Below are 12,687 nucleotides of genomic sequence, written 5' to 3'. Positions count from 1 at the left end.
GTCAGTTAGGTGAAAAACTGTCAGAATACTTTATGAAAAAATGTTTCAGAATGAACCTGCCAACATAATCTGCTCAGCTGCGCAAGCCACCTGCTGGGACTTCTTCAGACGTGACAACTGATTGTAGTGAAGTATCTCAAGAAGAATCTTTGAATCAGTGGAAGTTTCTCTAGTCTTTTTCACGGTAGATTTCTTAAATTCCCTAGAGTAGTTTTGGTAAGGTACAAAGGGGAAATCTAGAAATTGTATTACATGCTGAAGAGAATTTGGTCCCCCGTAGAGTAAATGGTATCACCTAATTCTCAACTAACACGGTCTAGCTGATAGTCTTATTTATGTGCAAAGCTTTTTTCCACAATTTCTTGGATCCATTATCTATCGGCCAATTGATCCAGAAATATTTTTTTCACATTGCTTGAGTTAATGGTTGTCCTAACACTGACTGCTGAATTTCAGACTAGTTGCCGCTTTTGAATGCCAGAAATGCCCTCCCCGGCAGTTCTCTGGAGATCCCCAAAGAAGTGCTGGCATGTCTACTGGTCTTCTGCAGGCCATCCACTTCTATTTTTAACAATACTACTACTACTTCTAATTTTCAAGAATAAAGAAATAACAGAGGACAAAGGAACACCCATAGTGTTTCTTGAGATGTTTATGAATTGGAGTTATAAAAACAAGGTATCATGCAAAGAGGAATCTTCAGTGTCAGCTAGTTGTTAATCCTCTAGCTTGGCCAATTTTCTCTAAAGATGCAGAAAGGTCACTGATCCTGTTCATGAGTAATGCACATTAGAGGGATAAATTGAAATTATACTGTACCACAAATTGACAAATATTTTCTCTCTTTGGCTATGGTTTTTTTTACGACTCAGTCTCAGTAATGGAATCAGAATAACATTCGATAGTTATGTAGTTATGTAAAACTTGGAGTTATGAATTCTGCTTTAAAAAGAAACCCTAAAGAATTGTGATGACACATAAATGTATAGGTCGGTGTTCTGTAAATTGAGCAAGGTCATATAATGTTTACTAATATTCATTTACTAATATAATTTGTCTAGCTGCAGATTTTGCTGAAAAGGCCAGGTTAAGGTTATAATTCCATTCCTCCCCCTGCCTTTGGTGAAAAGGAATTGTAAAAAGTTGGATTTGTGGAAGGGAAGAGAAAATATGCTAATTCCCATTTGTAGAAGCACTTTTTTTTAAGTGCATTTGTCTTGATTAATAGAGATATGGCCTTACTCTCACAGGCCGCTCCTACCGTAATTCTCTCTGTGTATATGTGTTTATGTGTACAAGTGCTTTTATGCTATCGCTAGTCCTTGACTTATGACAAAACTTGAGAGAATTACTGTTGTTAAACAGGGTGGTTGTTAAGTGAGTTGCGCCCAATTTTGCAACCTTCTTTGCCACAATTGGTTAACCAAATCACTGCAGTTAAGTGACTCACGCAATTGCTAAGTAAATCCGGCTTCCCCCATTGACTTTGCTTGCTGAAGCTGACTGGGAAGGTCGCAAATGGTGATCACATGACCCCAGGACACTAACAACTGTTGTAAATACATGGCAGTTTCCAAGCACTCAAATTTGATCACGTGACTCTGGGATGCTGCACTGGTTGTAAGTGCAAGGGTTGGTTGTAAGTCACTTTTTTCAGCGCCATTGTAACTTTAAGCGGTCACTAAAAGAATGGTTGTAAGCTGAGGACTACTTGCACTTCAATCAATATCAGATCTTGGGAAAAGTTTATTTTAAAGCAGGAGGGATGCAGCCTGGCCTTATTTTCCTAACAATGAATTTCATTTTAGGACAATGAAGCATGGAATGTGCTAATAAAAATGGAGTTGAACATCCTTATACATTTTCCCCCCAAAATTTATCATGGCTTATGCTCCTGTCCCACTCAGTTTGGGATTATATGGGTTACAAACGATAACTTTTTAAAACAGAAAATCCCGTTTTTAAAAAAATGAAATAATGTGAACCATTCTATCTGTTTTTTTGGTAAAAGACGTATTTCATGAGATTATTCTGGCTAATTGTCCTCAGATTATAAAAAAGAATTCAATTTTGATGATTGAATTGAATCAACCTCTAAGTATAATTGTGTAGGAAGAATCTTTGTACATTTGTAGTAAATACAGAAACCAAAGTGCTTAGTGTTGTTTTTTTAAATAGACTTTATGGATGCTATCATCATTTTTTTTCTCTCTCTCTCTCTCTCATTTTCAGCTGTGGGATCTACTACAGAAATTACAGTTCATAATGACTTATATTGCTCCTTGGCAGATTGCCTGGGGCTCATCTTTCCATGTGTTTGCTCAGCTCTTTGCAATACCTCATATCCTTTTAAGAAAACTGTTTGCTGTTTTGTTGCGTATTCAGCCTGAGGCCTGTGAGTAATTTATATAGACCGCCATTATTTTGTTTCGTTTGTTTTGTTCCCTTTTAAAGTACATCATGCCAAGAGGATTAGCTAGGTACAATACTTGGGAAAATGAAATTTGTTATTAAATAGATAAAAGTAAGGTGAGATAGGAAATGAGAAATGGGTTTCATTATCTGTTGTGCAGTTATGTATGTAATTTTTTTAAAAAAGGAGAGTATGTCCCTGATACTTTCACAAATTGTATAAACCAATTTCTGCCAAGTTGAGAAAGGTCTTTTCCCCTCTAAGGTTCTGTATTTACACACTGGATGAAATACTTCCTAAATGACAGGAAAAATGCTTTTTAAAGGTTGTCACTTACAGTACTCTGGCAGATTACATTGTATTTATTTGTTTTTTCTTAATCAGTAATTTGCAAGCCTTTTTCCTTTCATTTCAGGGGAGCATTTATATGGGTTGTCCCAATGCTGCTTTTTCAAGAGGCAACTGGACTTCTTCTTTTTTTTTTTGAAGACGTTTCACTTCTCATCCAAGAAGCTTCTTCAGCTCCGAGCTGAAAGTCCAGTTGCCTCTTGAAAAAGCACCTTTGGGACCACAATGACCTCGATGACTAGGAATTTCCATAGATATTTATATGGGTTAGGGTTGTATATATTTGAATTTAAAAACACTATTTTTAAGAAAAGCCCATGATAAGATAGCAGTAATTAACTTCAAGGATAAATGTTCAACTTACTAGAGGCAGAGAGATCCATAGGCCAACTGTGATTGCAGAGGGACCTGTAATATTCACACTATTAGTTGCTCATTTCACTATTTGACGTGGACTTCCTCTAGAGCAGGGGTAGACAACCTTGGCTCTTTTATGACTCGTGGACTTCAACTCCCAGAATTCCTGAGCCAGCATGACTCAGGAATTCTGGGAGTTGAAGTCCACGAGTCATAAAAGAGCCAGGGTTGCCTACCGCTGCTCTAAAGTTTTGCTGCCTTCCACTAATCTTTTCCATTGGTTTCCTGTGCCTTTTCCTCACTTGCACTTAATTATGACTTTCTGTCCCAAATTAACATGAATTATGAGTTCATTGTGTTGTAGCTTCAATATTTTCATTACATCAAATTCTAAATAAATCACAGTTCTTGGTTCTTTAGCTGTTACCCATTACTTTGCTGCACTTGTCTTTTGGAAAGGAAATTAAGTAAGTCAGGAAGCACCTTAAAGGGCATTGTAAAATCCAGTGAAATCTATTTATGCTACCTTAACTTGAAGCTTTCAGACTCTGCAATGCTTTTCTGTCAGACTCTGGCTACTGCAATCTTTTCTACTCCCTTGAGTCCATTTCTAGGGAGTGTCATTTTTCTCACATCATATGCCAGACCAGTCAAGTTCTGGGAAAGAAATTACAAGTAAGATAAAAGTATTATAAACGTATTCTCTTTTTTATTCAAAATGTGCAGTTTAAATGGAATGTAGTTCACAATATTCTAGAGCTTTCTGCAGACTGTGGGGATTACTCCCTTTGCGATTGTTCACGGTGCATTTCGCTAATGGTTGTGGACGGAATGTTAGCCATTTTGTTTAAAAAAATATTTGTATATTTAAACAATCAGAATAGAGTTGTCACTTCACATCTCTGTGTTTGCAGTTTGAGAGCTATGACTACCCTAAATGCTAACAGTTATTGATTCAACAGCTACAGCTAGAAATGAAATCATTCTGGCCTTGTGGCATTTGAAATCAACAGGGATTATCGTATGTTATTAGCCAGTTAATGTTAATGTTTCAACAGACATGATTGTCCCAATGTAGCAGGGTTCCTTTTTGAAGCAGAGGTTTATTGTTTTGCAAGGGTGACAACTGATAGGGGAAAACATTACCGTGGAGGTTTCTACCCTTTTTGCTGTATACTATCACATTATTTACAGCAGGCAATAACAACAGGTGCAACAGGTATTTAATACTGGTGTCAGGTTTCCTCCTAAATCTCTTTAGGAGGCTGATTCCTAGAGAGAGAGAGGGAAGGAGGGAGGGAGAAGGAGAAGGAGAAGAAAGGGATGGACTGGAATGGGATGGACTGTAGTGTGCTCAATGTGGTTTGATCTCCTTCTGGAAGTGCTTCACCTCCTGCCTCTCCTTTGGGGGAAGAACAGTTCCCAGGGTCTACAGCTCAGTCATTCTCCAGAGATCAGGGTTTTTCCACTGACAATTGATCCCTTCCTTCCCCTCTGGGGTGTTGAGTGAAGTTGCTGCCCACAGCGAGCTGGGTTTTTCTTTCTCCTCATTCTTAGGCTTGGAGTGGAGCTCTCGTCCCTCTGGGTCCATTTCCCTTCTTCCAGGGAAGCCACCTCTCAATTTTTCCCCCCTCCCTTCCTGTAATAATATGTGGGAACGACCTGGGGAGACAGGAGAAGAAGGGAAGGGTACTTTTAGACTTGCAAGATTGATATTAGGTCTAGCAAGGTACTCCAGTTAGCAGGCAGAGATCACGGCGCAGGTGGCCAGATTCTGTGCAGCAGCACAGAAACATAAATAATCATTGTAGATCTTTTTAATAATCTTTTATAATTGATTTTATTACGTGTTTTATCCAGTTTTAGACTATACTCATTGTATTTTTATTGTCAGGTTGGTATGATTCAGTTTTCTGAAGACAGCTTGTTTTTGATATACTGCCTGTAAAACTAGCCAGACGTGGTCGCCCATTGATTCCATCATGGATTGTGATGTATTGCTATGTCCTCTTGTGATGGTTCTGTTTAGTTTTGTTTTATTTGGATGTTTGATTATGTGTGGCCTTTGGCTGTAATAATAAATATTGAGTATTGAGTACTGCAGATAAAAAATACAACCAGAACTTCTACATCTGTCTTTATTGTAAGGTTACACTAATAGAATCTTGTAACTCGGAAAATACCCTTCCTTGCTTATTAGATCATCGTCTAGGCTGCAGTTCTTTCTCTTATCTCCTAAGGTCATTCCCACATACCATTACATTTCCCAGACAGGAACCAACAACTGCTCTGCACACTTAATTACACTCTCCAAGTTTTCTCTCCAGCTCATCCATTCTATAAGACTTTCCCTCTCCTCTCCTCTCCTCTCCTCTCCTCTCCTCTCCTCTCCTCTCCTCTCCTCTCCTCTCCTCTCCTCTCCCCTCCCCTCCCCTCCCCTCTCCTCTCCTCTCCTCTCCTCTCCTCAGTTTTAAATTAGACTCTAGCAGCATGTCTCCCAGCAACTGAGGCTGGACCAGTAGGCCTGTTATCACCAAAAATGTGATAAAGAAATAACAGCAGCCATGCCGTGTCACTAAAATCCATATGCCATTGTTGTGCTGCACAACATGCTACCATTTAAAAATAAATCTGTAAGACGGGTCCCCAACCACCGGTCCGTGGATCTGTATCGGGCCACGGCATGCCAGCAACCGGTCCACACAAACAAGCAAATAATTCAAATAATTCATTGGATGTAGGCAGCACACAAAACCACGCACTCTCTGGTCCATGGAAAAATCTTTCTCCATGGAACCGGTCCATGGTGCCCAAAAGGTTGGGGACCTCTGCTGTAAGAGACATATTATACCTTCCACACACTTACTCTAAGAAAGTATCAACAATTGACATTGGTGAACAGTTGTATCAGGCAAATTCAATTTTTTCTGCTGCTTTGAGAAAATGGGGATGTTTCATTCTTTTCTCATCTACTGTTTTTTTCCCCTTGTGAATCATCCCCCATGCTAGTTTCTTGCCCATGTGATTTCCAGTAACTGCTTGTAGTGTATATGTATGTACATATGTGTGCATGTATGTGTATCTTGAAGTCTTTATGATTGAAGTAAATCAACGTGTATAGGAGGATTAAGCCTCACCACTCTTCTTCAACTTCTCAACTTCTCAACTCCTTATTATCCAGTCCCCAAATATATTCCTAAGTAAAAAAAAAGAGAGAGAGAGAGAGAGAGAGAGAGAGAGAGAGAGAGAGAGAGAGAGAGAGAGAACTGGGGTTTGTTTCATGCTTCTTGTTTACCACTTCCTTTATTTCAATTTACACCACTTTTAAAACTGGTGCCTTTGCACAGTTCACATATATAATAATAATTCAAAATAATTCAAAATAAAATTCCAAAGCAATGCAAATGAATGAAAGTAGTAAGATCCGTAGTCCCAAAATGCAGCTTGAGAAAATGAAAATGAGAGTAAATGGGTTTTTTTAAGTTATTCTTCTAAATATTTCTATTTTGCCTATTCTCGTAACAGCTATTAGAAATACTGTAATAATACAGAAATACCAAACAGCATCAGAAAAGCATAACAGCAATAATAAAAAATATTTACAGTTAAATAACTAAAATGGGAAAATAGCCATTGATAAAAATAATAAGGAAAAATGATACCCCTGAAGAACAATTTCACCAACTTCTAAAGGTTATTTATGAATGAGGAAATGGGGTCATTTTTGAAGTTCACACAGGAGGTTGGCCAGTCCTCAGTGGATGCTTGCTCTAATGGTACAGAGCTTCTGATGAAAAGCAGAAAACCCACCAATTTAGATGATATTAATGGTGGACAAGAAAGAGGTTTCCCTGATGATGTGGGCAAAAAGCTGAATGAAAGTATTGATGCCATCTGAGTTGGGAGTCTAATTCTCCAAAAGACAACTGAATTGAGAAGAGAAGGAAGATTCTAAGTCATCCTTAAAAGCAGCACTACGTAGGGTACATTACAATAGTCTAGCATGAATAGATCATGAGTAGTAGAGGAAAGAGTAGCTCTCTTAGAATAGAACCATAGTTAGTAAAATAGTACTTCTGACTACTACCACCATGTCAGCTTTGCCATCTCCAAAAGCATCCCTGTGCTGTGCTTTGGTCTACAACCAGGTGTATTATCCATCTTCCTTCTTTACTCATAGTGTTACCATCCTGTATGGATTAAAGCTTTTTGCCTTCATCCGCTCTCAGTTCAGAATTCCATAACCTTCTATATTTTATATATTCTCTATATAACAGAATTTCAGGGTTGCTAAATACTGAACACGGAAGAAGATGCCCTGGCCTAGAAGCGTAATCTGAGAATCTCACATTTAATTTATGTACATTTCATATGCAACAATATTCATAATTCATATCCTACATAATGCATCTAAATGCTTCAGTAGCCTTTCTAATATATTCTAGCTAGAATTCATATCCAGAAAGATACCTTCTATTTGCCAAGCATTCCTTGTCACTTTTTGTCTAATGTCAGAAGCCACAGGGTACCTTCAGTGAAATCACAGCAATACGATCAAAATAATAATATCAAATGACGGTTAATTTTTTGGTTTCCCTTAGTGTTTATGATTCATCAGGGTGAGATTCAAGGTGCTGGTGATGACCTATAAAGCCCTAAATGGCATGGGTCCGGACTATTTACGGGAGCACCTGCTGCCGGCATCAACTTCCCTTCATCCTGTGCGCTCCCACAGAGAGGGCCTCCTCAGGGTGCCATCGGTCAGGGATTGCCGGCTGGCGGCCCCCAGGGGGAGAGCATTCTCTGGGGGTGCGCCAGCCCTCTGGAATCAACTGCCTGTTGAGCTCCCGACGGCTCCCAACCTTTGCTCTTTCCACCATGACCTGAAGACTTGGTTGTTTGAACAGGCCGGCCTGGACTAAGGGTTTAAGTTTATTTTAACTATTTATTGTTAGGGCTAATTAATTTAATTTTCTTTTTAACTTTTGTATGTTGCATTTTATTGCCCTGTACACCGCCCTGAGTCCTTTGGGAGAAGGGTGGTATAGAAATTTAATAATAATAATAATAAAAAATTATAGCCAACAATATATAAAAAAGCTGCCTAGAGTGGCTTTGATATGAAAAGAGCAGCAAATAAATTTAACATGTAAAATAAATAAATAAAATACTTGTGCAAGGTTAATGAAATAAACGAATTATTATTTTTTAAATTTATAGGCTACCCAACTCCTAGCGGCTGTGGGTGGTTTACAAACTGTTAGAAACGTTTAAAACAAGAAAACAACGCAAAACAAAAAAAGAAACAAAGGTGGCAGAGATAATAAACCCAGATAAGAACAAAGAAAAGTGGGGGGGAAAGGAGGGGGCTTCAACCTTGCTTGTCAAAGTCCTGGGCAAAGAGCCAGGTCTATTGGGCCATTTGAAACACCAGTTGTGGTTTCTCACACATATATTACTAATTTGTAACTGGCTATAAGGTTATTTTTTTATGTTTATTTCAATAATTTGCTATATAAATTCATAATATATTTTGGTCCTATTCAACAAGCATAAGATTTATTTATTTATTTATTTAAAAAAAAACAATCTTAACAAAAACACTGATGCAAAATCCACTGTGGCAAAGTGCCATTTTATAAGAGATGTTCCTTTTCTTGTCTCACGTTTTGACAGATGCTTACATCCTCTAAAGCCAGAGAGAATGCTTTCTGTGTGCAGATGGAATTGATTAATCAATCCATTTTCATACAATTAATTTCGATTTCTTTAATTGGCTGACAGCCTTCACTTCAAAGCATTTGTTCAAAAGACGTTCCTGGTGGAATACATTCCTTTCCTGTAATGAGTTCAATGGTGCATATGCACATGTAGTTGCATTGTTAATCATAGTTTGTGAGAATAATTTACTCATTTTGAATTGCTTTCTGCTTCAGTTTAAAAAAATTATCACCCACATGTTGTTGTCCATCCTGAGAAAGGAAGGAAAGAATCAAATCTAGTTATGGAACCATGAGATATCGAATCTCCTGCGCCTTTTCTCTCTGTACCTTCTTTAATCCTAAAGAGCTGCAGGCACTTTGATTTCCCCAAATGCTGAAAACTGAAATAGAAACAGGATCTATTTCCTGCAATGTTTGTCCCTGAAGAGCAATGCAATGTGAACAATAACAAAAAATTGGCTTAGGTAGTTTTAGGCAATGGAGTTATCCTTAACAGTCTGTGTGGGTGAATATCAAAGGAACTTTAAAGAAAGAACTTGAATATTGGGATAGGATAGAAAAGGGTTTCATGTTCTAGTTTTAAATCTGACATACTTTGCAATCCTAGAGTCAGCTTTTTAAATTCTATATTGTGAACTTGTTCCTCAAGTGCTGATCTTGGAGTAACTAGACAAAGCAGTTCATGCATGAGAGAAAATGAAAAGCAAATTTGAGGGAACCGCTGTTGATGTAGAAAAGCACAAGCATGGTAATTGCCTTTGGAATGACGACAGGCTGTTTAAATATAAGGTTGCACAAGTGCAAAAATGTAAGGTTAAAGGGAAGTAGAATGCAGTTTATTGAAAGGCGTGACTGGCTAGATGTCTCCACAGGGAGCAGATCGGGAACCCTGCCCTGAATATTACACATTGCCTCAATCATTAGATGTGAACTCTCAACATTACATGATATACTGTATATTATCAATGATGTCTAAACTCCTAGCCGGGTGCACACTAATTTTGATGGAATGATAATTCCCAGATTTCACAATGATGATGACTGGAAATTCTTGTAGGCTTAAAATATCTACATCCATGGAGTGTATCATAGATTAAATAACAAGAGAAAGTGCTTAGGCCAGTGGCTCCCAACCTTTTCTATACCCTGCACCCCTAGAATGCTTCTGATATATTCTCGCACCCCTTACAAAAGTTCAAATTAACGAATTATGCATATACACTATAATTTTGAAACTTCTAAACCCAAGTTTTCGCATCCCCTGCAATATCATCTCACACCTCCAGGGGTTGCGAGTACCCCCATTTGGGAACCCCTGACTTAGGCAATCAATCTCACTTAAAATAATAGTAATTTTGCGTGTTTATTAAATACCTTGTTTAACTGTTTGAAAAGGAATATCAATCTAAATACCAGAGCTGAGGTATTTTCAAGGGTACGCAAAGCACACAGCGCTGGAACTATTTCTGCTAGCCTTGTACTACCCTAGACAATCTTATTTGGCTCTTTTTTACTTTCTTGAATGAATGTTTTAAATCTGATCCAATAAAATACGTTTTTCCAGCAAAAGCATGAATGAAAGTAACTGTTTCCTTGCTTTGGATTGTACATTAATGATATGCATCAGGACAGTAAGAACCCAACAATTTGTGACATGGAAGATCTATACATTACACGCATTTTGACCTTTTTTTAAAAAACAAACAAAACTGATGCAGATAAGGAATTGGTGCTTCAGATATAATTGGTCTTGAGGCATTAAGTAGTTTTCAACTTTTTTGTCTGGTATCACTTCCCTTCACCTAATTATCCAATCTGGAACCATAACTCCACTGCATGTTTTAACCACTCTTGTGGAGGTGGTCAATGGGAAAAACAGTAGAGGAGGAAAGTTTACAATGTATTTTTTTAAGGCTGCCATGTTTGTTGTTAAACAGAAGTGGTCAATCCTTTTTCAGTCTGAGGAATCTCTTTTCTCCTGTATTATTTTGAAGGTATTGTCACAGGAGCATACTAGTGAAATAATGACATCATCAGAGTGACCAAAATTAAAAATACAAGACCATGTTGTATTTTTTTGTTTGGGGAGGGGCTAGGGACAAAATGCGCTTCATTTTGCCCCTCGAATACTCCCCAAATTTTTAAAAAAATGGCCTAATATTGAAAGGATTTTAGAGACCTGTGAGGTTGAAAAACCAATTTTAAGCTTACCCTCCCATCAGAACAAAAAGTGGAAGTCTCATATGGGTGCTGTGGAGCCTCATGAGGTCCATTGTTTGTCCACTCTGCTCTAAAAGGTAGACTGGATCGCAGAATATTTGGCTCCTAAAAAAAATCTGAGTTTTCAGTAAATGCTGTAAATTTTTGGCAATGTTTTAAAAGTTTGTCATAAATCAGGAGATAGAGCGTTGAATTATTTAGGTCTCTGTGTGAAGTATATCTGGGCAGGTCTGGGCAGTAAAGATGCTTGCTGAGACAGAAGCTGTTTGAGCATTTCAGATCTGTTTATCAGTCGTGTTATCTAGATGGTATTTTTTTAGCCCTTTGAGACAATCCAGACAAGAAGTAGAAACCGTTAATACTAACGGTAGTACTATCTTTATGTAAGGCTACAGTAACAGAATCTTGCAAGTCTGATAGCATTTATTTCCACTTTTGTTTTCCATAAAACTAGGTAGGGTCCCTTCTGAGTTGCTTCATACACCTCTTCTGTTTCTGTGCAGCTCTTCCTCCTGTTTCCCGAGGTCATTCCCATCTACTGTTACAGTATCAGACAATTCCCAAATAGTTCTATATCAAAAAGCAAGAGACACCTACTCCAGGACTCTTTCACACCTTACTCCCTGCTTGTGGACTCTCATTATTCTTGATCGAGGATATTCCAAGACAAAATCTAGAGGATCGAATGATTTGATATGATACTACAGCCTACGATCTTCTTCCCATCTTCCCTCCTGGGGAAATGCTACTTTCAGGTACTTTCTAGGTAAAACATAGGCAAAAGATGAATGCAGAACTCTGATGCCATGTTCAGTAGATTAATAAGGAAACTCTTTATTAAATAATAATAATAATAATAATAATAATAATAATAATAATAATAATAATAATAATAATAATAATAATAATAATAATTTATTTGTATACCGCCCTTCTCCCAAAGGACTCAGGGCGGTGAACAGGGCAAACATATAAAAGTACAAAAATACAAAAGTTAAGAAAGAATTAAACGAGATGCCCAAGTTATAACAATAGGTTAAAATACATTTAAAACAACAATAAAATCCAAACCCATCCCCCATCAGGCCAGGCCGGCTTGTTCGAACAAATAAGTCTTCAGATCGCGTCGGAAGGAGCGAAGGTCGGGCGCCATCCGGAGCTCAACCGGCAAACGATTCCATAAATCCGGGGCGCCCACAGAGAAGGACCTCCCCCTGGGGGTCACCAGACGACATTCTCTGACCGGTGGCACCCTGAGGAGGCCCTCTCTGTGGGAACGCACAGGGCGGAGGGAAGTTGACGCCGGCAGCAGGTGATCCCTAAGGTACTCTGGACCCATGCCATGTAGGGCCTTGAAAACCATTACCAGAACCTTGAATCTCACCCGGAAGACAACTGGGAGCCAATGCAGCTCACGGAGCAGAGGTGTAACATGGGAGTATCGGAAGACTCCCAACACAACTCTCACGGCTGCATTCTGTACCAGTTGGAGCCTCCGAGTGGTCCTCAAGGGCAGCCCCATGTAGAGAAATGAAATCCCACATAGCACCATTAAAGAACTCACCACTATAAAATTATTAGAATCAGAAGCTGCCTGTGAGCACTGATGTTTTAGATGGCAAATTA

General features: G+C 38.5%; 1 protein-coding gene across 1 annotated transcript in view; it reads left to right on the top strand.

Annotated features, from left to right (window-relative positions):
- The window catches only part of PCNX2 (pecanex 2), a gene marked incomplete at both ends in the record, with an annotated part of 114,397 nt that overhangs the window by 61,529 nt on the left and 40,181 nt on the right, over positions 1–12,687 (top strand). Inside the window, 2 exons of the mRNA XM_083371500.1 lie at positions 2,233–2,341; positions 3,664–3,793. Of these exons, the coding sequence (XP_083227626.1) occupies positions 2,233–2,341; positions 3,664–3,793 (239 nt within the window). The remainder of the gene's footprint in view (positions 1–2,232; positions 2,342–3,663; positions 3,794–12,687) is intronic.

The sequence above is a fragment of the Vipera ursinii genome, assembly GCF_947247035.1.
Source record: "Vipera ursinii genome assembly, chromosome: 1".
Classification (NCBI taxonomy): Eukaryota; Metazoa; Chordata; class Lepidosauria; order Squamata; family Viperidae; genus Vipera; species Vipera ursinii.
This window is presented reverse-complemented; position numbering and strand designations above follow the sequence as displayed.